Below are 27443 nucleotides of genomic sequence, written 5' to 3' on the forward strand. Positions count from 1 at the left end.
AAATAAATGGTAATCTAATGTTTTTCAAAGTGAAGAAGAAATCTCTCAGCTTACCTTTATAAAACAAATGGTGTTTGCGTGACTCTGAAGCAATAAGCCTCCACCATCTATAGATTATAATGTTGGTTTCTTAGTGGATCATTTAATATGAAAAAGTTGAGGGCACTGGTTAGTTTATGCCACTGCACAAAAGTGATAAGGAGAGACTAAATGACCAATATAGTTCATAAGTGTTTTTTTTTTGTATTTTTTTTTACATGTCTGCTGTAAGACAAATGATCAAGAACGTTAACTTCACCTGCTGCCTAAATATTTGTTTTAACTTTCTTTCCATCCCCCAAGATTGTGGCATTAGCATGAAGTGATTTATTTATTTATTACTATTTTTTTGAGTGCCTAAAAATGTTTTGGGGAAACTAAGTAGAATTACAGAGAGGATGCAAGTTTATTATATTTTAAAGCAACTGCATTTCTCCTGACTTCTGTTTGCTTACTTTATGAATCACCATAAAACTCTTTACTTCATAAACTACATTTTAGCTACAATTTGTTCCTTCGTTGCATCTGTCGTTTGTGGGGTGTTGTGTGTTTATGTAAAAATTTGGAATCATCACCCTTCATCCCCTTTCTGCTGTTTGCTCAGCTGATTTTCTTTCATGTGCCTTTTCATATTTCTCAATTGGGACCCTGGAAATGAATATAACGCTCATAAACTATAAGCCTGGACACATTTGAAAATGAAAAGTTGTAAAATCATTAAATATGCTCTAAAATTTTCTTTTCATGCCAAAGAGCCATTTAAATCCCAATGTCTGCATAGCTGTTCTATATAACATAGAGCTTTTGGAAGATGTGAGCTTTGGCAGAAGAGCAAGTCATGTCCTCACACTCATCAAATTCTTAAGCACCTCACTCCCATATGTCTCATTTCAAAATTGCAGAGGGCTTTTAGTACTTATAGATGCCAAATTTAAAAAAAAAATCCCGTTGGTCCATTTTTCACTCACTACATTTTAGTCACCCCAGTGAAGACAGGAGGCGTGAGGCTTCCCTGGAGATGCTATGCATGGCTTAAAAGGCTGTAGTAATGGTAATAGCTGATATGCAGATTGCTTTTTCACTGAGAGGTAAATCCATGGTGGGCCAGGTTCATTACTGGCCCTAATTGAGAGTTCCAGAGCTTCTGCTGTATTTGTTATTACTAAAGTTGGCAATAGAAAGTGTAGTCACCTGAGATGAGTCTCTGTAGGGATGAGATTCTTTATTTTTTTAATTTGTGAAGGATTGCATAAATTAGCATTTTAATTGTTATTTATGCTGTAATTTGATTTGTCTTTTTTTTTTTTTTTACTTTTCAGAATGTAAATGAGAGAGAATTTGCTTTTCTCAGTGAAGTGCTTGTTCTGAAGCCAGAAATGTTTACATATTAGGCTCAAATACTGCCGACATCACTTGACTGACTTGCTGAATCTATCAACTGTAATGTAAAACACAGCCTAATGGAAAATAAGTAACATAATTACAGAAACCAATCCTGCTTTAGGTTGAACAAATATGTCATAATATACCACTGTACATAGATTTACAATAAAGGTCAGCACGCATTTGAAAATGGACAAATTTGTAGAAAGCAGAGACAGAATATGTTAAGAGACTTTGTCTCAATCTGTCTTCAACCATTATTAAAAACTCTGCCTCAACATGTTTTTATTAAAAAGTGCCAAAGGCTACATTTTTACAAAAATTGCATTGGGCAATAAGTAACCTCTGACTTTTAAATCCACGGTTAGATCTTTGCTGCTTAAAATGTGCATACATATGATTTGAATATATTAAGTGAAGACATGCTCTAAAAAAAGATCTCAGGCTCTGAACACATGTAAGCAGTGAATTTGTAACTTCATACTTGATTCTGTTGCATGTAGGGCTTCTGCTTCTCAGGTTTACAGGGATTTATATAAACCTTTAAATAACATAATAAAATAAAAAGTAAAATAAAAAACTGCAATAATCTGGTTGTTTAGTTTAAGAATGTACAGCCTTAAAACTAATACTTTGTTGAAGGATTGTTTGAAAGACTGCATGAATTTATCTTTGGTTCAGATCTGTCAGCATTCAACATCTCAACAGTTGTTACTTGTTTCTTTCTGAAAACCTTTAGTCCACTCACAGTCCTCTTCTGGTGAGATTTCCTAGCAGATTTACTAAATTCTGGCTGGTTATTGTGAAATTACAGTGATAAAAAGGTAAACTATCATTCACATTTTTTAATACCATAAAAACTCCCACGTGTGCATGCCATATTTAGATAAACTGTATATTTCTGTAATTAACTATAATATTCCATTGTGTCTGCCTCATTCAGTGTGACATGTACTGGTGTCACTTCATATTTGAAATTGTATTTTAGAAAAAGTTCTATGCAGCTCCTTCCAAATGTAATTATGTCTGGGAATCTAAACACTCAACAATTTTTCAAGCTGGACAATTGCCAAAAAAGGAAAAACTCAGTTTGTGTTTCGTTCATCTTCTTTTCTGACGATGCACATTTTTTTCTATGTAATGAATATTTAGAATTGAACTATTAATATATGCAAGGCTGGTTTTCCTTGTCGAGAGAGAGCGCACGCTCAGACTGAATCGTTTGACTGCTGACTCTTTAGTCTTGATTGCCCTTTTCATGGCAGTGACCCAGCTCATTTAAACCTATTGAATAACACAGAAAATAGGTAATTAAGATATATTAATCCGTTTCTCGGCACTTATAGTTGCAAAGGTTCTTACAATAGTATCAAAGTGCCGTAATTTTCAGCTTGTTGGGTTTTATCTGCAGGGGTGCTTGCATCCAGAGTAAATGTAAATGATTCATGGAAGAAGTGGAGATAAATCAACGTAGCTATCACTTTTTTATTGCATTGATCTTTTCTTTATTGAGATTAAAATGAGAGATGTTTTCCAATGTTTATTCATGATAATAGTAAAATGGTAAAATGTCATTACAGTGTAAAAAGTCACTTTTCTTTCATATAAAAATTACAGTCTTCAATACGTATAAGCTGACGGTTAAAAAATTAAAATTCTAAAATAGTTTCCTACTCAAAGAAAAAGTAACAGCTAGCCCATGAATAATTTCTGCAGCTTACTGGTGCTTTGCTCCAGATAGTTCCTATAAAACCTCATGAATATACATGAGCACAAGTGGTGACTGAAAGTGGAAATTAATTGGTCTGAATTAAAGGCACACCAGATGTTAATATATCTTGTGCTATCTGACTTTATAAAATTGTTTTGTTGATTCCAACACTTGCAATAATCTTTTATGTCTCATTGTCACCCCCTCCCTTCTTTCTTTTTCTCATTGTTTTCAGCACGACATTGAAGCCAGGCCAAGGTAAGAATGCCTGTGTGATTCATGCTCACTTTCTTATAGCACAATCGTAGGTGTTACAGAAAGTGGACCCCTCTGTGCTTGAGTTTTTGGTGCAACTTTCACCATGAAACTGACTAGTATTCCTGGTGCATAATACAACCCAGAGAAACACACATTTTTTTTTTTTTTTACGCTTCCTCAAACAATTCCACCTGCCAGCTCTGCCTTCAAACATCTGACAAACTCCCTGCAGTCACATCAGGCCTGCCTCACCCCCAAACCTTTCTGATCACATGCAAGTCACAGTTGTGCAGTAGTGGTGACAACCTGCCCAGTCAGATGAAAGGCCTATGAAACAGTGGCTGGCAGGCAGAAATTTAACTTATGCGTAGTTGTATTGTGTACATGCAAGAAGCTGTTGTGTAATTACCAGAGAAGAGTCTTTGTTTCTTCACATTGTTCACACCTTTTTCTTCTTCTTCTTGCTTTTTAATTTTTGTTTCTTTCATAAATCTGTTTTTGCAGCTTAGCAGGTATTTTATGTGTTTAGTGTCTGCCTTTCTTTCCCCAGTACCTTGCAAAAGTAATGATGCATTGTGAATATATTCCCATACTGTGTGATTACAACTAAAGAAAAAAAGTTTTTTTGTAGTGTGTAATTGTGAAGTGGAATGAAAACTATTTACATTGAAATAATTTACATATATTAATCTTTTATGAGTGACATACATTTGCATTCAACCCCCTTAACACTGACTCCTAGATACAATGACTTGCAAAAGTATTCATACCCCTTGAACTGTTCCATATTTTATCACATTGCAACCACACACATAAATATATTTAATTGGTATTTTATGTGAAAGACCAACACATAGTGCTATACATGATTTAAAACATTTTTTTACAAATAAAAATACTGAAAAGTGTGACATGCAAACATGGCTATAAAGCTAAACCATTGGTGAAAATTTGGATCAAGCAAAATACATGGCAACTCTGAAAAACAATTGTTCTAGACTGCAAAAGACTTGAAAGTTGGCTAAACTTTTTCTACAGCAGAACAATTATATGTAAAACTGGGACATAATCCAAATGAACAAAATTATGTAAATTATAATATTTCCCTCTATTTAAAGGGATGTGAGTTCTAGGCACAAATTCACAAATTTGTATCCACTCTAAGAATACCAGCAATTTAAGATTTTGTTAATGTGGAAACATTTCTAGTGTTTTGTATATTTTGGCAGGACATTGTATGTCAAACGTGTCTTTTATGACATAAAACCACTTTTATAACATAACCACTTGTAAAAACAATTACCTGTTTATGATAGGTAGGTTTCAAAGTGAAAACTAATTTTGGTAATATACATTCAGGAGTATTTTACATTTTTTTTTATATTTAAAGCAATCTGAAATAGAGATTCCTTTACATTTCTCAAATGTGAAAACCTTTGCCTTCTTTACTTGCTTTCTTTACTTGGAGCATAAACCCTGACAGGAGAGCAAGTAAAGAAGGTAAAGGTTTTTACCTAATTTGATTTCTTCATGGCCTTTCATCTGAAATTGCTCCAGATGCAGACAACACACATTCACAAGAAAAAAAGGCTTTGAGAAAATGTTAGACCATCTGTTATTAAAGAAAAAACCCTATTCTCCTCTAGACTTCAAAGTGAAAACTACCTATTTATGGTAAAATGTACTTTTTGATGGGCAATATGCTTTTTCCTAGAAAATAGAAATTGGATTTTTACTTGACATTTTTGTGGTCTTGCTGCTTTCTTCTAGGAAAATGTTCCTTATTTCCTCTCTGTGGAGTTTAATGTGCCTTGATTTTAATAACCAAGGAAAGTCGTGACCAGTGGTGCAGGATGGTTCCAACATGTAATATGGTATTGATTGGTCAGCCTGTATTATGACCCCTAAGCACTGGAGCAGATGGCGGCCAGCTTGGACCTGAGGGTGAGATGTAACTAATGGCTTGCCCTTAGAAAAGGTTGAATTCTACAACTATACAAACACATACACACACACACACTAATATTAATCCAGATCAAACCATTTTGCACCAAGCTGCAGACCCTTGAAGAATCCTTAGTAGGTGTGACATGTGACACTTTTTGAACAAGTTGCTAACCAAAAAAAAAGCCCGGAACTTGGACTTGAACTTGGATAAAAATGGACCCGGATATTTGTTGAGAAATAGAGAGTTTTCTGACAATTTGAGGGTGAAGTAAACCAAAAGGCGAAACTAACCGGTATTGGGAAAATAAACAGAAAGAAAGAGAGATTTTGGAGGATCAAGCGACAAATGGATGGTTAGGGTTGTGTGCAGTGGGATCCAGACAGCAAATTGATTATGGAGCAGAAGCACTAATCCGCTGTCTGAGCCCCATATCGCTGCCGTAGACAAAGCATCCCCACAGGATCTCAATCCTGCACCCACACTCATCTTTCTTAGACTATGCTCGTCAATAGAAGCCCCCACCTCTTTGCAAGCCCCTCAACATAGGTAACCAATGTCTGCCAAGATTTTTCTCGCCTCTGAATGTAAATCCTTCTTTTGTCCCCTTCTCAAAATCATTTCACTGGTGAGTCTAACATGATGCATTGCAAATTTCACTTCATGTCTGTGCTTTAATCTGCACACCTTCATTGCAACCTGTGTCCCTGATGTTTGGATCTTACAAACGCTTACATCAATGCTCCTCCACTGTCCACACATTGTACATCCCAGTATTCAGGTGTTTAGGTCTCTATTTTTGTTTTAGTGAATTTGAGCATTTTTTAAAAGGCAATATAGAACAACACCTAATCTTCACATGATTTATGTGCATGAATTTGCAAATGTGTGTACACGTTCGTATTCATATGCCCACAGATGAAAGCATATCATCATCTGAAATCTTTGGGTGCATTATTCAGTGTGCCCAAAGAGATCATATCTCCCAAATTATAGAAGATTGTTGTTCCTGGCAAGTAGCTTCTTTTTAATGCCTCAAAAACTTGATTATCAAACAACCAAAAGTGCAAAAGCATTAAATGGTTGAAGGGGTGAAATGACCAGCAAAGTTTAGAAAAATATGTCTGTTTGTTTCATTGGGCATAATCTCTATCAGTCATAATCAGAATAGGGATGTTGAACCACAAAGAAAATTATAAATTACTAAAATTGTTACAATTATACACTATAAAATAGAATCTCATAAATATTGATTATATGCAGCTGAGCACATATTTTACCTTGTCAACATTACCGGTAATATTGCCAAGGTATTACCTTGTCAGTGAAATGTAGTGAAATGCTACATATTGAATTGTTAGGATTTATTATATGTAACAGTTGTGAGAAATTGTGCAGAGTTCAGAGGCCATCTGTAATGGCATAAGCTCAAGCAGACTATTAAAGGATTAGATAACTTGTATATCTGTTGAGTCTGCATACATATTGAATTTTATAGAGTATTTGATTTTTTGAGACATTCTGTTTGCACCCCATACCGATCAGCCATAAAAAAAGAAGAAATAAAACACTGCTTTCTGTTATTCCTTAAGGCAAGTACGACATGGAGGTATGGGGTCATTGTTGTTTGCCTATTTGTTTGCAAGATTATGCTAAATAGTTTTTTGCCAATAGATTACACCTCCTCAGTTTGAACTGAGAAATTGCTTAATACTGATGGAGTGTGAAAGAAGACACAGAATGACAAGTAAGGCTTAAGGGAAGCTAGCTAAAATGATAGATGCAAAACAAATAGACAATAACAGTTACTGCAAAGTAAGGAAGCTGATCTTCCAGGCATGATATTTACAAAGAATCTCTGAAATACACGTCAATAAGCAATAACACTAGCAGCTAATAATTTGATTTGATTTTCAGATTAGTTTAAAATAAATACACAGATTTTGTTAATTTATTTGTGCAAACAACCAAATCAGGAAACATATCAGTTGAACATTTGGTAAATTTGCTTTGGTAGATTGTTGGAGACCAGATGACCACATGTCAATACTCCTCTCACATCCCAGTAATTGAAGCTGGCAAGGGAGCAGAACATATCATTTCTGCAGTCATGAAACTGTTTACTGTATCTGACATCCTATTTTACACTCAGTGCATGCATGTTCTGTCATATATGCATCCATGAATCTACTGTTTTGAATGTCTTATATAGAAACAAGTTTATCTAAATTAATACAAAACTACATTAAGCATAAATTAGCTTGTTCTTACAAAAATGTACATTTTCAATAATGGATCGTTCAATCACCACTTTGCAGTGAACAGATTCTGAAGACTCTGTTCCCATAAACATGTCACAGTTACTTTAAAAACACACTTCTAATTAAATTAGCATTGACAACACCAATTATCATTTTTAAATTAGGGGAAAAGGTTGTGTGGAGCTGCTGAATGTAACAAATGTAGCAACTTGTAATCTAACTCAGTTACTTTTGAAATCAAGGAAAACAACTGACCTTTTAATTGGTAGTCACGTTTCTTTTTCAAGGTGACTTTCGTAAAATATTGTGACAAAGTTAATCGTCTGACATGTTTGACCTTTGTTTTCTAAGTTTCATAGTCAATTTCAAATGAAGTTTATTTCATTTTAACCACAATGCAGTTCAAAGTGCTTTGCACTTAAAAACAATTTTGCTTAACATTTGTCAGGACTATGTTCTCTAAGGTGCAAAGACCTCTCTGTCTGTCAGCCTAAGCCAAGACAGCAGCCCTGAGGTCCCTGTGTTTTTAAAAATGGCTTCATGCTTTTGTCAGATTATTAGCTAAACTGAAGTCACAAAAGCTGAAAAATTTTGATAGCCCAGATCTGACATCCATCTGTTTTAAGTGTGACAAGGGAGACAAACTCCCATTTAACATCTCTTTCGTATGGCTACTCCTTGATCCAGAACTGTTTCAATTCATGAAGACATCATTGCTGTTTTGATGTAACATCTCTGACTGAGTGCTCTGTTATTCTTGTCTGGCTGTTGGTTCGTTTCACTATTTCTTAGGTGCTTCCTCTTACCTGACACTGTTCACAGACATAATTTTCAGAATGAAATTGGAAGAATTGGTGGGTGATGCATTAAGATCTGTATTAAGAAACAACACAAATTGTTGTATTAAGTAAAACATTTACAAATTCTAACTTGTGTAAATTCTGTATTTTAGCTAAATGCTACAGTTTTGTTTTTTCAGATTCTTGTGGACAGAGTTATACGTCGTCATAATTTGATTTCAAGAGTTAATCAACCAGGTCAGATTTTTGGAGGTTATTCCCTTCACAGTTCTGAGAGGTGGCTCATTTAAAATCATTATTATAACAAGTCTTTCACACTGCACGGCTTCATTCTTAGCTCATTCATTGCACTATTTGTAGAGCCAAGTCAGCTTATAGAAAAAAATCATTTCTGAACTATAATATTTAGGACTGTCTTCTCTGAAAGACATTTTTGTAATCTTAATTTTGTTAGGGACTAAAAATCCACTGTGCATTGTGTACCAAAAGACATGTTAAATTATAAAAACACTAGTTACAGATGTTATTTTAGATCACTGTTAACTAAAAAGCTATCAATTCTGTACTTCTTGCCCTGCACTCTGGCATTTTCTTTTTCAAAATTTGATCTACCATCTCATTGTTTCATGCATGGACAACAGAGTTCCAGAGATGTTTGTCCCAGGTTAGAGACCACCCATTGTCACACAACGAATTCACATGAACACACAAACCAAGAAATGGAGGCTCGCACAGAAGCAGAGCATAATCTAAGGGACACAGCTTATCTGTCTGAGCTTCATGCCTTTCACTGGGGTCAAATAGATGTGTTAAGTGAGGCAGGAAGTGAGGGGAGAGTGGCTAGAGGACATTCGATGGAGCTCAGAGATTAAGACATGGAGGGAGATGCATTTCCTCTATTGAAAAATTAATATAATCACCCAGGATATACCCTCCCATTGTTATGTTTTCTGCCTGTGTCTTTCATTGCTTGTTTGTTTGACCAGCTGTCTTTGTGTGAAATGCTTTGAATTTTCAAATATGAAAAGGAATTTTGTCTGTTCCTCTTAATAGTTGATAATGTTTCGCTGAGATCAATCTGTTTCTATTTTCTTGTTTGCATGTGTGTGTTTGCTAGAGAAACCCAGATGCTTGATAAAACCAATCTAAACTTTTCTGCATTCTCTCTCACGGTCTGTCTGGCTTTCTCTGAATCTGTCTTTGTTTCTTTCCTTGTCAGGCTTTCTTCTGCCTGCTTTCCTCAGGCTGGCACTATTCCACAGTGGCAATACTAAGCTTTCAGATTAATTTAAAGCACACTAACCAAACCGTAAATATATAAACATGGAGATAAGAAGGAGGCATATTTGAGATGTTGAAGGAAAGGGGTAAAAAAGTCTCAGTATGAGCACCTGCTTTTGAGGTTTGTGATGACTAATGGCACTTATTAGCTTCTACTGAATATTTCCGTGAATATAAATTACTTAATTTAGGTAGGAAATACCTCTACTGGTGTTGCTGCAGCAATATTATCTATTATATACTTTGTAGGTTGAAACCTCCTTTATGCATCAAAATTAGACATTTCTAAGAGTTGCGCTGCAAAAACTCTGTTTAAGTGATGTTTTTCTTTTTTCATAAATCTTTTTGTGGCCTGTTTTTTTTTTTTTTTTTTGTGCACAGCTTCTTTATGTGACAAACCTTCATATTTATTTAAGACAATACAAATTAATGCTTTTGTTGTAAGAAACTTTGCAACATTGTTTCTCAACTGAAAACATACCCGTTTAGTCAGTCATCATCCATCAGTTTTGACCATCAGGATTTTACAAAATCCAGTTCTGAGAGTGAAATGGTTTTATTCTTTCCATGTCGTGCAGCCTTGTATCATTTACAAGGAGCAGTAAATAAAATATCTGGGACTTCTCTGCTGCATATGAGGACTGCAGCAAATCTGTGCGTATCAGTGATTCCAGAAATGACGGGTTGTAGTTAGAGACCAAGGTACCTTCTGAGGTTATTGCTGATGTGTTGATGTTATGTGCTTTAATTGCCATTGAGAAATTCATTGATAGTCCAGGTATGTAAGGTGCAGCTCTTTCCCAATAACCTTTTGTGAACTTCTAGATGCTGTTTTTGTGTTTGCCAGCAAAGATGTGTGTTGGTCTATGCTCATTTATGCTTTATGTGCCCTCTGAAAGTCTGCCGAAGCAGATTGCTACCCTTTGAAAAGGCATTCTGATCCTAAAGCAATAAATCAATGTTCACTAAATATATCTCATCTCTAAAACATATTGAAACATAGTCAGAACTGCACAAAATATCCTATACGTTCGATAAGAAAATCATAAGAACATAAAATGGATATAGAGAAGTGTGCAAATATTTAATTCATAAATGACTAAAGACCACTGGTAATTCATTTTCATTCCACAATAAAACAAATACTAGCCTTTGTGGTGTTGGCAAAGAAAATAAAGATTTAAGCATCCATAAGCTTAATTGAGGCTTGTATAAAAAAGAACATTTTGTTGAAAGTAACTGGTTGAGACCCTTTGCTAATCATAGTGGCTTAATGCTCTTCACTTTGTGATTCCTTCAGCCTGATGTTTAGTAATAAAGATGTTTAAGGAGCAACACCGGTGGATATTGGATGAGAAACTGTGGGTGTAACTAGGCAGGGAGGAGATGAAAAGAAGGTGTAGCCTGCAGAGATGTATTTCTGCTTTGTCGAGGCAGTTGTGGGGAGACTACTGAGGAGGAAAGAGAAAAATACATATAGGAGGAAAGAGGGAAACTGTGTCAGGTTGGCAATTCTGTGGGGATAAGCATGAAAAAAATGAAAGAAAGCATTACAAATAATGTTTCAAAAGGCTACACTCTACAAGATCCTGAGACAATGGGTTAGAACATTGAAACTACATCTACGTTTTCTGGCGTGAACATTTTATCTCCTCAGTTGGACCACATATTGTATTATCAAAGCATAATGCCTGATGGCTCCTGCTACTAAACACCTTCTTGTGAGTAGTCATACTATGTTTTGGTTGTGTGCTTCATTTTCGTTTCTAAACCTGTATTCATCAGAAATAGTCATCCTGGCTTTTTTTTTTTCCAAGTTTCTTGTCTGATCCCCACAGTACCATAGAACAGTGGATTCCAGCTCCAGTACTCAAGTTTTACAGCACTTTTCCACTAACCCGCCTCTAACTGGTACAATTCCTGTCCACCTTGGCCAGATTAATTTTCAATTGGCAGTTCCCAGATTTTTGTGCCTGCTTCAAGGTTAGTACTAGCTGCATCGAGCCCAGTATTGCACCAAAGTGATTTGCTTGACAGCTATCTATATTCGATTGGCTTGCGATTACCTCACAGCAAATTCCAAACTACTTTGTTGTTTAATCAGCAGGTTTGAGTTAATTTGCTGATCCAATTTTAGTGTGAGTGAAATGATCCAATAGATCCATTTCATGCGCTGAGAAAAAAATTGAGAAAAAGTACTATTTACATTCGAGCGAGGTTTTCACATACTTTTATTTTTATTTTCTTTATTTTGTGTGCTTATTGCCTGAGAATAAATGCAGTTCAATTTTATCGTTTTACGTTTAAATAGTAAAAGATTAAAACATTGGGTTGGTTGATTCTTGGTCTAAATAACATCGGATGTAGACAGATTTCAGTGTATGTAGGTGAGTTTTGACGATTTGCAGTTTGAAATTGTCCACAGAAAAAGTTTGCATAGCTGCCATACATTTCCACGCCAGTGATAAAGTGAGTATATTTACGCAAACTTTGACGCAAAGTTCATTTTTATACATGCCGATTTGTGCGTAAAATGTGCATTGCTGAATGTTGCTGCAAACATCAGCGGAGAGTTGACCACAGTTACTGCACGCTCAAGTTCTGCCCACAATAGTGAATGGCAGACCATATAATGGAGAAGTTCACTGCCTGAGGTAGGATCAAACCGCACATTAACTGGTTAGTGGGCGACTTGCCAGTGGAAAAGCACCTGTAGATCTGTGACTGCACTAGCAAAGCTGAAATGGTCCTACTCCCTCTCACCATGTTCTGGAGAGGTCAGCTAATAAGTCATCTTTTCATTCAGCTGTGTTCAACGAGGACAAGAACTAAAACATGCAGGATATCAGTGACTAGGGACTGACGTTGGATACTCCTGCCACAGACGTTTTTGCAGTTTGTAGACTCTATTACAAAACATCAAAAATTAATTTTCAATTCAGATTTGTAGCTGCTATGAATGCTACTGTCTAAAGCAACACAATTATATAGAAAAGAAAAGAGTCAAGAGTCAACAGTGAGAATAGATTTTATCTAAAGAAGAAGCTGGATAACAGCATCAGAGAGGTATTCTTCTCGCATGTTTATCACATGTCAAAGCATATCAAAGATGATGGAAGTCTGTTTCCCTCGTAATGAGCTGACCTTTTTTGTCATATTATGTTGTTAATGAGCACTGTTTTGTAGTCAGTACAAGGATGTCTGTTGGGTATTTTGCCTTCAGACTGCAAAGCATGACTGTGCTTGAAGAAGAGTAAAGGGGAGATATTCCTAATTAAAAAAATTATTGTGTTGAATTTAGAATACAACCAAGTTAAAGCTGATTATTACTATGGATCGAAATTGATAAGATGTTAGCGAAACAATTCCATTATCAAGCTCATAATGGATCTATTATGATCCATTATCAAATTACTGAATATCAATTTTGAATTGATTTCAATGTTAACATAGTCTTACTCTAAACAATTCCAAATACAAAATTCTTACAAATGTCAATTCTAAATCAACTTAAATAAATTCTAACTACCCAAAAAATAAACTAAATTGTTACAAATTATAATTCACAAAATTTAACATAAATATGCATAACACCATGCTGCATTTGATTCAAATAAAATTAAATCTGGCTTTAAAAAATAGGAATCTGTCTGTCAAATGAACATTTCAACATGAAATGCAACTTTTTGCACATCAATCCTTTTCGTGCAGCTTTCTAAAGATTTTAGAAAGCTGTAAGGAAACAACTGCTCAGATGTTATTTTAATTTATGTTTTCCTATAATAATTATAATAAAACGTTAATGTACTGTATGTCAGTAATTTTGAAAATACTTTATGGTACCAAGAGGCACCTGCTAACGAAACCAGTTTCAACAGAATCTTTCTGACAAAAACATGCATGTCGTATTCTCACCAAATCTTTGGTACGTTAGTATGCAACACAATGTATTCTATGCTTGCCAACCAGAGTTGACAAGCATAGTAAAATCAAAATGCATTGTAATTTTTATAGAGAAAGAAAAACATCTGACCCTCAGCCAAACTGCAGACCAGTTCTGTCATTGGTCTGGACAGCTTTTCCTTTCATACCTCTGCTTCATCTGTCCAAAATTCACTCCAGCTCTCATTTTAAACAGTACATGTTGCAAGATAATTACACTTAACTGCATGATCGCCTACTTCAAAAGATTTACTGAAACACAGTTTGGAATTTGATTTTTTTTATTGTTTTTTTTTTTTACGGAAACTGAAAAATAAAACTAGGCCTGTCGACAGTATAGCCAAATTTAAGTTTTGAACATTTTCTGAAAAAAAAAAAAAAAAAAAAAAAATATATATATATATATATATATATATATATATATATATATATATATATATATATATATATATATATATATATATATTCCCAAAAAATGTCTAATTTCATTGTCAGGAACTTGGTATGTCTTGTCTGATGAGCTGGATGTGTCAACAGGTATCTAATGACTACTGTCACTTATGTCATAAAATGATTATGCTTTTGACTTTTCTTAGTTTTTATTGTTAAAAAGAAAACTTGGGCATCAGCATACAGCCGGGCACACTGAATGCAGTCAGCAGTACAGTGGAACATAAATCTTTGCTTACTTTTGAAAATAATTTGGCTTTGGTGTGACAGAAATGAAATATTGCAGAAGAGAGTAGATAAGGCAATTAGAGCTTCCTCTTCTTTTGACCTCAGCACTTTAGTCCTGTACTAGTTGTTTTATGCACTTTAATGGTAAAATTGGATTGATTTCTTAGTGACAGAAGATTACAAACAGCTTATGTGGAAATTCTTTGGATTTTCAGTCAAACCCACATACACAAATGCATAGGTTCTCTACAAGTTTTATCCATATGGCAGAATGTCATATTTGATTGGCGTATGATCTTTCATGGAGTACTCACACACACTGTAAATGCACTCAAATGATGTGCTGTGCACAGTCATTCATTATTCTTTGTGCTTGTGTGTCTGTTAAACAACACAGACACACAACCAGACATTTGCATCCACCAGGTAATCAGAGAAAAGATAAAAATATCACAAAAGCCATCTTTCTGAGCTGTCAGAATGACACTTTAAATGCACTGATGTAATTTTTTCATGTAGTCTGACCTATGGCCTTCTTAACCACACGCACATGTATCTGAATGCTCACCCATATAATCATAGCTGCTTTAGCCTTCAGAAGGAGTACAGGTCTTACTTCAGCTTGGTGGAGATGAAGAAAGATAATGGCAAACTGAACCCAAAGGGCAATGAATCAATGTCTTATAAAACTATTGCTCTTGGTATGAACTGTCAACACAGAATCTGCCGTCTCCCCTTCCACAAACGCACTCTTGAAAAAACATATTCGTTCCACAACTGGAGATGGCACCAATGGTGCAACAACAAAATCTGTGCCTCTCCTAGTTCTCACTTTGTCCTTCTGATTAGTTATTTTTAAAGTGGGGAAGCAGGAGAGTGCTACGGGTGGCATGTTTAATTCAGCAACCTCATGTCAAGTCCTGTTGCCACATCAGTTTAAAATGTTTGGTAGTGAAATATGAAAATAGTTTGGATTTAGCTACCCGTAGGCTGTAATAGAAGATATTGAAAACCCTCTAAAAATCACATTAAGCTAGTGATTCTTAGAAAAATAGAAGAGGATGCAGGAAGTATTAGATTTTTTTACTACTTCCAGTATGTTTTTTGGGAGAGAATTTACATATCGTCACTTTCCTAAAATAATGGCCTGAGTCTTTTTTTTTTTTTTTTTTTTTTTTTTTGCCAAAAGGTAGGTAATATCTCCTATTTTCAATCAGAGACAAGAAATAGGGCATTTTACTAAACAGCTAAAGATCCATTTTCTAATTATTAATTAATTTGTCTCTTAAAACAGGTTTTCTCTTAAGTGTGCAATCACCTTCAGTTCCCTAATAATAGAATACCTAATAGGTGCATGTGACCTCCAGGAAAAGGCAGACGTTTATGACTGATGTTTTACAGGATGCATTAGCACACATAAAAGTTTATTAGTCAGGCAGCACTGGGGGAACCTTTAAGCTTCACAGATCTGTTTCATTGTGCTACAGTGTTGAATCCAGTCTGAGTGCCTCTATAAGAACCCAGTGAAATAACTTTTTTTTTCTACAAAACTGATCATTGCGTTACTAATATGGTTACAGGTACGGCTATGTAGATCCTGTGTCCACAAGCTTATTTAGGCAAGTTTTCATTTTATATGTTCATGTATTGAATATTTTGAATCTCTCGTAAAAGTATAAAACCTTTCTCTTTGACTCAAAACTGGTTTTATAAACAACTATAACATTGTCGTCTGTTGGAATCAAGATAATATGCATGTACATTTAACTTTAAATCCTATATCAGTAAAGTCTTTGCTTGATGTAGTAGGTTGTAGAAATGACATAACATATAACTTTATCATTGGAATCTACATATCAACTTCCTTTAGCTTTTAGATTTGTTTTAAAATTTTATCCCTTGTTTTTGTAAGTCTTGATGACCTCATCTCATGTCTTAGTGACACTTTTACCACTTTTGTATGCTCAACCCAGAGTTGTAATCTACTGGTGACACCAAAGACTCCAATCAAAATGGAAGAAGCTACTTTTAGTTATCATGACCCAAAACTCTGGGCTGCTCACAGAGTCTGAGACCTACTGACCCCTTTAACTATTGTACCAGCTTTTTATGAAGCTTTCTTTCATTTTTTTTCCTCTATGAGGCATTTTGACAACAGTGCTATTGAAAAGGTGGTGCAGAAATAAGGATGTATTTATTTGTTGCAGGTGTATTTATTTGGTGTAATCTGAGGAAAGTCATTTGATTCATACTAATTAACATTCCGCAGGGTAGAGGAGGTGTATTGTACTTGTATCTGGTCAGATGAGAGTTGTGACAGTCTGGTGACTGGATTGTCTATCTTGATGTCCTTCACACTGAAGGTTTAGATGACAGGCCACTAAGGGTGGATGAGTTTTCGTGTAGCAGAAGGCTTGCCTAATAGCCATTCTGTTCTCCAGCTCTGTCTGCTTTTCACTGGCACAAAGAGGATTTTTACTTCTTTTTTTTATTATCCTCCCTGGTTTTTATGCACCTATGATTCCCCTACCTCTCCAATCAGGTAGAATGTAGACCAGAAAAGGATTAGTATTATTGCTTCATATGTGGCATAAAGAGGCTTTTAATTTAAAAATTTCTCCAGAGCAATCTAGATTTCAGGACAATGCATTGGGGGTACCAGAGCTGTCTCTAATTAAGGAGGCGTCAGCGATCTGCTGTTAGAGAAGGAGCTTGTTTGAAAAAGGCAACAGGGGGCATCTCTCCCAACCTGCCAAATGTGTGGGCGCTGCTGTGACCAGTCAGTCTTCATAATGGCTGTCTGCCCCTGGGACTGAGCCAGTTCTGTGCTCACACGACAGATTTGTGGAAATGAGACTAGAAAGAACAGGCTTTGTGAGTCCTGGATTGTCGGACAGGGCAGCAACAGAAAGTGGAAAGTTAGTGCAATAAGAAAGCGTTTTAAATGCCTCACAGTAAATTATGTATGAGCCATTTTATTAAAGCAAAGAGAAAGGAGAGAGCAAGAAGCTTTGGGCAAAATGTGGGATGGGGACACTGCAGGCTCTTACAAATTATTACCAGATAGTTATTGAGTTATTTAAGAACAGAAAGCCAGACTATTTATTTTTTGTTTTGCTTTACTTGTCTTCTTTTGGCTTCAATTGCCTTTGGTTCATAATGACCAAGATTAAAAGGTGAACAAAAAAAAAACCTAAAGATGGCCATTTGGCCCTTTTTTCAGCAGTTGTAAGCATAGCTCAAATTATCACGCTGGGTGGTTTCTTATTGGTCAACACTGAATCACAACAGAATGGGTAAGACACGCAACATGGTTGCAATAAATATCCCTTAATTATTTTATGAAAACCTTTTTTTTTTCTTTTTTTTTTCAGTTTGTGCATTGTAAAGATTAATGACTGCATGTTTGCGAATAAGTTGAATAACAGTGAGTGCTACAGTGCACCATCATAAAAATATAGTCTTGTTAGCAGCAATGTGCAACATCTGTCTTCATCTATCTCTTTGTTATTCATCGGGGAACCATGAAAGGGATTCCATTATCTTGTCTGCACTCCCCTTTAAGGAATCTCCTTAATGTCTTATATTGCCATGTAATTTGCAACTCATAGTATAATGGCTGAAGGAAATGGGAGAGAACGGTCCTTTGCATATAAGAGTGCAATATTCAGAGTGATTGGGGATTGTTGACAGGTTAAAAGCCCCCATGGTAGAGAGGCTTTCAAGAATGAATCCCTCATTCTCACTCTGCCCTAAACCAAGCAGCAATGGAAATCTTTTTCTTCCTGTTCAGGTTCATTTCATACTTGCATTGATATTATAGAGAAGTTTTATTATTAGGATACATGGATAACATTTCTACAGTTCCCCTCGATTAGCCATAACCGCAGAAATGGTGAAAATCGCTAAATGAGCCAATGTGAGATTGAGCCTTTCCTGTTGCTAGGGGCTTTTATGTAAATGTCACTTAATTAATTTCCCGGCATGATTAGCAGCGGTTACCTGTGTCACAATAAGAGGGAATTCCGTTTATGAAGGGATAAAGTATTCATCTAACAACTTACGCCTTCTGCAACACAGACAAAGCTATGCGATTATTCTGATTGGCTGAGCATTAGCACACTGCTTTATTCTGCGTCACTGACATTTTCTGCCTCATTGTGCACTGACCGTATTCATGGGAGACCATCCCGAGCATGTCACGTATCTGTGGAGTTTGTTGCGTGCAATCATTGAGTAGAATAGTTTACCACATTTTGTTCTCGAAACTTTAAAATGGTCACGTACAATGTCCAGAAGTTTGAGTAAGTTCTCCTCGAGGGGATGATAATTTGTCATTGTGGTCGATATGGAGGTCATATTAAACATCCTCTAGGTCAATGTCACATACATTTGTTGTATTGCTTGTTGTTTTTCTTAATCTCTTTGCCTTTACAGAAAATTGATTGATTTAAAAAAAAAAAAAAAAACGCACACACACAGAGGATTGGATTGTTTAGAAAGGAATAAGTGTAAATAAGACATATTTCAACATAGTGCCAATACTAGACATAGTATGGAAGAAGTAAAGTTTTACTACCAAAGGATAAAGATTTTGTTCATCTATTAGGGAGATTACAAAATTTAACATCAGAAGTCACATCTGTAACCTTATTAAGGCTGCTGCTTTCTGTGATCATAATGACAAAAAAATGTCTGTGTTACATTTGGCGGATGGCGTAGCACAGGGGGGCCCAAAGTGTGACTCTGAGATCTGAAATTTTCATTAAGAAAAATGTAGACAAATTAAAATAATCTTGAAAGAGAAAACTTAAGCACCACATGAACTATTTATCTTTTAGCAACCATTTTTTTTCTTTCTTTTTAATTTTATTGTGCATAGCATCACAAACATCCAGTGACTTTTACTCAGAAAAGAATTGGGTGCACCTATTTATTAAACTAGGCTAATTAAGACAATTTAGAAAATCATTTTTAAAATATGACTTGAAAAGAGGGCCTTGTCATGTTCCCATATCCTGGAAAACATCTAAAATGATTTGCAGATACTTTGGAAAACTTGCCTAAATTTAACTGGTATTTATTAAATTTGTGTTGAAAATAAATGTTTTATTACTACTATAGCATCAGAAATAACCGTTGCGTTTGGTGTCCAAGTTCCACTTGTGGGTATGTGTGTGTATATATATATATATATATATTTGTTTGTTTATTTTATTGTTTTTAATACCCTGCAGCCATTTACCCAAGGTTGTCACAGAGAATCTCAAACCAGTCATTGCAGTGGTGCTCTCTTTACAGCCTACCTAGAGAATATACCTTGACTTGAACTGATCTGGAGGTTATTTGAGAAAAATAAAACTGTATATTTTCTTAGTGTATGCAGGTTTATGTTGTCATTCTGGGTGACATGAGCCAAAATAGTTTTCTTTTTTGGTATGAAAACTCTGTCTTCTTAACTCTGTTATATCTGTTTAGAACGATATACAAGGCAGATATGTTGCAAGTTCTGCATAGTTCCTTGATGTGTTGCTGCAGATGTGGGGGCTTTCGAGAAAATCACAGATTTGTCATTAAAATGCCCCAGGGGTTTTGATTCCCCTGTAGATTTTTCTCTCATCTCAAGGTGGAAGAACAGGGCTGTGGTTGTTTTTTTTTTGCCCCAAGGCATGAATCCCCATGTGTCTGCTTGCGCACCATTTGTGTGCATGCTAGTAAAGCCTTAGACTCTGCTGTAATAGTATTTTTAAAACCTTTGGCTTCATTTGTTCTGGCTCCTGCAGATTTTAAATTGAAGCACCAAATCATAGCAAAAAAAATTATAATAATGACAACTAAAAAAAATATATATATACATATATTTGAGGACATCTGATATATCTAACGGGTGTCAGATGTATGCTTGTTTGCCAGAAGTTTGATAGTAAAATAGTTTTTACTGGAATAAAATCCAAACAGTGACTCATTCTTTCTGTCGTCCACCTGCTGTACCTCCACATATTGCTGCACCTGTGCCCACACAGCAGCCTCTCACTGAAGACTCTTAAAGGCGTCTCCTCATCAATAACCACTGTCACATTGTTTATTATGCAATGGCAAGGTAAAAAAAAATCCTCTGTGATCATATTTTAAAAATGATTTTAAAAATAGATACAGTAAGCAACGGGAAGTAAACAGAAGAACCCAAAATAAGAGCTAGGGGAAGAATATTTTGATGTGAAGCACCTTTTTTGTCCTTTTTTTAACCTGTCCTACCTGTTATCTTGAGGTGAGTTATCATAAAGCTTCAGACTCTTGAGCTCAGCACATTTTACCTTTTTCCTACAATCTATGTTGTAAAAATCAAGACATGCTTCATCTTTACATCAGCTCTAATCCTGTCAGAGGGGCTTTCATCTGTTATGGGGAGGATGCAGTCATCCTTTGAAACTAGTCTCAGAAATTTAAAAATAATTGGAGCTAAACTTAGTAGGCACAGCTGACGAAGCAACTGTCAGAGGAAAGTACCTCTATCCTTTCTGCATTGAAAATTTTAGCAGCTGCATTTTGAAACAGCCAGGGTAACAAGGTTATGTTTTTTTATTCAGGGAACTAAAAAATAAAAAAAGTGTAAACATGCTGGAGATGCAGTTTGTGAACAAGTTCACTGTGTGTTTTTTTTTTTTGTTTTTTTTTTTGGATCACAGAGGTAGACAATGACACCCCAGATCATTTGGATATGCAATTGATTCATGGCGCAACAGCACAATCTCACCTTTTTGTTTGTTATAAAGAGCTAAAAATAGTCAGTGATGATCCATCAGTGCACACCACTGTGGGCCCCTCACCTTTTAATCTAGTTAAGTTCCATTCCTCTTCCTTTTTATGATTTGTTAGTCTTACAGAAACTTTTATTTTATATTATTTTGTATAATTGACAATCTACAAACATATTAGACTGTGAAATTGTTTCATACAAAAAGACAATTGGGCTTTGTATTTTTTATTTAGAGGAAATAAATACAAGATTATTGTGCATGTGTGATTTTTTCTGATTCTGATCAAAGCTCTGTGTATTTAAGGCTGAAAAGCTACTATAGCATTGTAATAAATTAGGATGTCACTGTTCTTTGACAAGTTTTATGGAGATGCTGATGTTATTATCATTCAGTAATTACAACTTTACTTAGTTGACCAGCAAACTGGTCTGACTTAAACCTCGTATAGAATCTCTGGAGTGTCGCCAAGATCAAAAACATAATCCGCAGAATAGATCCAACAATAATGATGAGCGAAAGGGCACGATTAAAGCAACCTTAACTTCCTTAACACTTTATCAGAGCTGCAGTCTGATAATGGTGCATGCACAAATCGATCAGCAACTCGATGGAAATTGGCATCCTCAAGTCCTCATCAACACAATCTGGAATTGAACTTACAAATATCTGATTACAGGATGATTAGTATTCCCACTATAAACCATAGCCACTCCAATTAAATATAACCTTTTTGTAAATTAGGATGTCACCTCCTTGATACTTTTGCGCTCCGTGTTCTGATTGTTATCTACCTGAAGCACATCCTAATTAACTTTTTCAGTCTTAAGGTTTTGTCCTTCTCTCTATCATTATTTTTTGTCATTAGTGTTTTCCTTCTTATAAGGGAAAAACTATTAGGTCTGCAGATTATTGCTCAAACTAAACAGAGTTGAAAGTGTTGGGGAAATTGGAAGTTCACCAGATGGGAGATCTCTGTGGTGCAATCTCTAAATTAGACATTTGTTACTTAGACATTTCTTCCCACAGTTTTACTCTTCTGTGAGCATTTCTGTTTTGTTCTTTTCGTTTTTTGTTTTGTTTTTTAGTTTATCTAGTCTTAGGGAATTTCAACCAGGATTTTGCTTTCATTTCAAACAATGGCTAAATGATTATGGAGGTAACATTTTAAACTGAATTTAGCATCTTGTATAACAAGCTGGCATAATCGGCATTACTACTGGGGCCTTCAATGTCAATATGTTAACGTATGCGATTAATCTAAAAACTTAATGCACTGATAGTTCATGGTGCTCAACTAAAAGCCTTCAGAGCAGCATGTCACATGGTCGTCTACTGGATTCAACAATGCAGAGTTACAATAGTGAATGTAAAGATGAGTGAAGAGAGTCAGACTGGTGTGCTCAGCTGTAATGTTCGCTTTAAAAACACAGTGGTTGGAGTGGAGGCCACAAATTTGAAAGCCATCCTCAGTTCCTTTCACGTTTCTTCCCTCTTCTATCTGTCCTGTTCCTGTCAACTTAGTACCAAACAACAGCCAAAAAAAATCTTAAACGCACACAGATGCACATTTGAAATATAAAGACTAATTTTAAATCTTCCTGAAATTGAAAACCTGGGAAATTTGATGTTTTCCATCTTGCCGTCTTGTTGAGACAAGAAAACATTTCGTTAAACGTTTTTTTTTTTTTTTTTTAAACCTGCATTTCACATTTTTTATTCTTTTATTCACTCAGTTTGTTTTTTCTTTTCTTGAAAGTACTTAATTTGTGTGAAGTCCTTTTGCGAATTTTATCTGTCAAAGATGCTAAATAAGTAAAATGTACCTATATATTGTTTTATTAGAACACTATTACTATTTCTGTTTTTTTTTTTTTTGTATAATGTTGTTTATTATAACTGGCATTTCTAAAAGTCTTTTAATATTTCCATGTTCAGTATGTTCCAAGATGTAGTTTTGAAGCTCTAAATGAAGCCGTTTTGCAGTGCTCTGACCCGTACCATATCTGCTGAAAGTCTTGCTCTCTTCCATTTTCTCATAGCTTTCTTGAATTGCAGACAAATTACACAAAGTATAGTTTCCTTTTTTCTGTCCTCACCATCAACAACTTATAGATTCTAAGCAAAGCTAATTTTGAGTTACCATCACTCCAACAAGTGTTACATGTGTCTGAGTGGGCAAAGATCATTTTTTTAAACTGGTCTTTCACAGGTGTTTGTGAAAGACCAGTTGGTTTCCACTTTAGGGCCAATCAAGAACATCCAATTCCAAACAATTTCTTGGGATTAATTTCTCGTTTTTAGTGTTTTTTTTTTCTATAATGTTGTTCATCCAATGCTGTTTAAAGCATGGGAGTTATAAGCCAAGTGGATTGCTTCTCAAGAACATGGGGAAAAAATATGTTCTCTTGGGCTCTTTAAGTAACCGTCAAGGATCTTCTCTCATTAGAAAAAGCTTCATAATGCCTCAGGGCTTAAAGGAATGGGTTCTGCCTTCCTATGTGATGGAATATGCATAAGATGGCATCACTACTGTCTGGGAATGCAAATCAGAATAGTTATTTTTTTTATTTTTATTTTTTACCTCTGGATGATTGCCATGGGGTCTATGTACATGGCCTTATTCTCGTTTAACTTCCTTGCTTAATCAAGAAAAACCTCACTCCCCTAAGGGCAATTCCCAGTTTGCTCTTCAAATACTCCTTTTCTCATCTCTCCATCTCTATACACATATACACACCTCGGAGGCTCATAAAGCATTTCCAAGCTACTGCAGTATGATTATTCATATGGCAATGAGGCTGGATTGAGCCAGCTAGGCTGCGACAGTGAGATAGGAGAGTTTTCGTATGATGACTTAAGAGCACTGCATTTTCTCGCTCAAGAATAGCGAATTCAAACTTAATCAGGGCAAGCACCCATCCATACTCTCTTTTCCAGCTAGCTCAACAAGGTTGAGGCCAAATTGAAAATGGAAAGCAGGAGACAAAAGTCAAAGTCTGGGCAGCATCATACACACTTCTATCCTTTGTTTCTTTGCCACGAGCCTGAGGTTTTCTCCCATGAGCGATGGGTTTCTCTTAGGGCAATCAGAGAAGCATTTCTGTTTCACTCGAAGAGGAGACATTAGTAAGATTAGCTTTCTTCCACTCGATCTGACCTATCTAAACCCTTATCTTTTTCTCATTCCTTGTCGCACACACTCTCACAATGTTCCAGATTTCCACACACAATGGTCACTGCCATCCATCACTCTGTAGGGCACCAGGTATGTTTTAGTGAAGCCCCAGCCAGTTCTCCGGCCAGCCTCACAGCCGTCAGCTCTCCTCTTTTTCCACAGGCCATGGTCACATCAGAAGGAGGAGGCAATGATGGTTCTTGATCAATAAAACATCGACCGCATTAAAGCTCATGAATAAGTCATAGAGGGAAGGAACTCAGTCGTTGGGACACACACATACACACACAAGGAAATTGGTTTTATTTAGGACAGGGAAAATGAACAGACACAAAAAGAGAGTGAAGAAGAGACCTTAACTTGAAAGAGGTTTATTATCCGGCGACTGACACTTCGTTATGTTAAAGCTCTTTCTTCTCCTCCACTACCTATCAAATTTGTAGCTGTTTTTTTCTCAAGTTAAAGGCTCTTTATCTTGTGGAAATGACAAAAAAGCTCTTGCATCCTTTTGTCCTAAACTACCTACATATAATTAGTTTGTTTTCCTCCAATGGCTTTACATTTGCCATATGACTGTTTCTTGGTTACACAAAGAAAATGGGAACTTATTGGAAATTAGGAGAGTCGAGAAAGATGTACTGCTCACACTCAAATTTGCTGAGGTTTTACCAAAACGGTCATCTCAGACCGCATGAAGCTGTGTTTGAGAATGAGGTAAAACTCAGAAGACTTTGCGAACTGCTTTCTGCTGAATTCAAACAGCTTCAACAAAAACTAACCTGGATCTTAAGTTGCCGCATTGACACAGATGAGGAATTAAGGACTTGTAACCTTTTTAATTTTATTCTTTGATGTGCTATCATTTGTACTTCATGTGAGTATGCACTTTATTTAGGCTGTCTTTCTTTTCCTTTTTTTTTTTTTTTTTTTTTTGCATTTGGGTTTGCCCAGGATTGAAAGATATGCACTTTTCCTCAAACATTCAACGAAAAATGTAAATGCATTGGTTAGGATTTTATAAAATTTGAATTGTTTAGATCAGCATGTTCATGACTTAAAACAGTCTAGCAAAGTCAGACATAAATTATTTTGAGAGCTGTGACTTAAAAATAGATGATTATATTGTAAAGCCATGTTTTCTTTACAGTTGGTGTGTTTAAGTATTACATAAAATCCCGGTAAAATATTTTGAGCTTTGTGACTGTACTGTGGTAATATAGAGAGAATTTGAAGCAGTTTGAAACTTAACTAAGATCCTTGTTTCAGATTCAATAACACGTGAAAGTACCTGACCTCAAATAATAAAAAAATTAGAGAATGTGAGCAGTTCTACTCTCGAATTGCATGCAATGTTCTTCTCTTGAGATGTTTGTTGCAGGCTGAACTGGGATGATTTGCTCCCTCAAAATGTATAATGAACGATGAGAAATATCGCTTTTTTCCCCCCGTGAAACAGGAATGTTTTGAGAAGAGTTCTCAGAAAAACGTTTTTAGCGATTTTGCTTCCTATAAAATGTGGTTTGCATGGCTCCTATTGTTAGAACTCACAAATGAATCCACAAGCTTCGGAAATGTATAAGTTTGAATATTCTGACTGAATCATACCCAATTAAAATCTCAAAAATAGAATCGCCTTAAACGGCATAAACACGATAGTAATTAAAAAGTGTTCAAAAAAAAAAAAACTTGCAGAAATAATGTTTTGAAGGTGGATCACTGTGCTACAGATGTAATTGGAAAATATTGATGACTGACGAGTAAAATTCCAGGAGAGTTGCCTTTCATGGAGCAGCAGGCAGCAGGGCTCTGCCGCCCTCACTGCACTGTTCAATTAGAGCATATGATTAGTGTAGACTGTCTCAAGTGAAATTGAATCTATCAGCCTGGTTCAGATTACCACAGGTCCTTGCAATTCAGCTATCACTTTGTCTCTGTCGCACTAATATAATACTGACTGAATGAATGATTTCTGCTTAAGGCGACGCTTGATTGAAGCTGATTGCATTTTGCAGAGGTTTATTATGTTTCCATAATTTATCATCATGACTCTGAAGTTTGTGTTTGCGAGGCTGCATGCAGGTGGTTGTGAAAGAAGGGAGGAAAAAGCAGCTGGAGTTCTGCAACCAAAGTCATGTTTATCCATTGTTTTATTTTTTCCTGCTTGCAGGGTGCCGGAGCCGAGAGCGAACCTATGGACCCACGGGACCTTGAAGACAATGATTCTGGACCGTCCATGGACCACGCCCCGTGATGTGAGCGGACCAGACTCCTCGTGCGTCTACCTGTCCTTGATGATTTGCCTCAGCCTGCCATCAGCCCAGTTGAGCCGTCAGCCCGGCCCTTTCTCTGTCAGTCATTTTCACCCACCGCTCCCGCCTCCTCTCCCTTCCCTGGCAGTGACCTTGAGAGGAGGCTGCAGTGACAAATATGGATGGCAACAGCTATTCCACACTCAAACTTTTTTCCTGATTTCTCACTTGCTACAAACTTTCTTTAATTGAAGCACTGAAGTTATGTGCAATCAATTACCATCAGGCTCAATTTTCACAGCCAAACAGATCTATGACTCACTGATGAGCCTGGCTAATTCAGAGAGGAGTTTGGGCAGGCAGGCAGCTGTAAAAAGCAGCTGTTAAGCTCAACAGCTGTTAGAAAAACAAAAGTATGTGATGCAATGAGTAACACTCCTCATTTATTTGGAATATAATTATGGTTCTGCCGTTCAGCCTTACATCTTCAAGAGATTTTATTACATCTAGTGCTGCACTGAGCGGGCTTAGGCCAACACCAATTTACAGTTTACTTTAAGGTCTGGCCTTCTGGTTCCAATTTTGACCATTGCTGATTTTATTTCCTTTTCAGAACTATATACCATATGAAAGAGAACAGAATTAAAAATGGACTGCTCTTTCCGAATTTAAGGAATTCCATGATACATGTTAATGGGGAGATCTATTTTCATTCACGGTTTAAAAACTACATTTTCCTTTTTTAACAGTGATTAACAAAATTATTTGTATTTGCTAAATAACAAGCGAGATAATTTCTTAGAGATTTTTATTGCTATTTAAAAACAAATCGTTTTAAAATTTGGTAGAAATATTCATGACTTGGGTCAAATGTGTTGGGTGTTCTCTCCTTCAGTAATTGGCTGGCCCTTTCTTCCGGATAACTGGTGAACAGTCAGATTTGAAGGCCTTTTGGACACAGCG

General features: G+C 36.0%; 1 protein-coding gene across 1 annotated transcript in view; it reads left to right on the forward strand.

Moving 5' to 3' along the window:
- Positions 1-26588, forward strand: part of trim44 (tripartite motif containing 44) — a 42717-nt gene extending 16129 nt beyond the window's left edge. The window contains 3 exon segments of the mRNA XM_055031672.1: positions 3369-3391; positions 26399-26412; positions 26415-26588. Of these exon segments, the coding sequence (XP_054887647.1) occupies positions 3369-3391; positions 26399-26412; positions 26415-26482 (105 nt within the window). The 3' untranslated portion in view covers positions 26483-26588.
- Positions 26589-27443: the final 855 nt, after the last annotated feature.

Source organism: Poeciliopsis prolifica, unplaced genomic scaffold, assembly GCF_027474105.1.
Source record: "Poeciliopsis prolifica strain line A6 unplaced genomic scaffold, Auburn_PproV2 SCAFFOLD001, whole genome shotgun sequence".
In the NCBI taxonomy this organism is placed as follows: domain Eukaryota; kingdom Metazoa; phylum Chordata; class Actinopteri; order Cyprinodontiformes; family Poeciliidae; genus Poeciliopsis; species Poeciliopsis prolifica.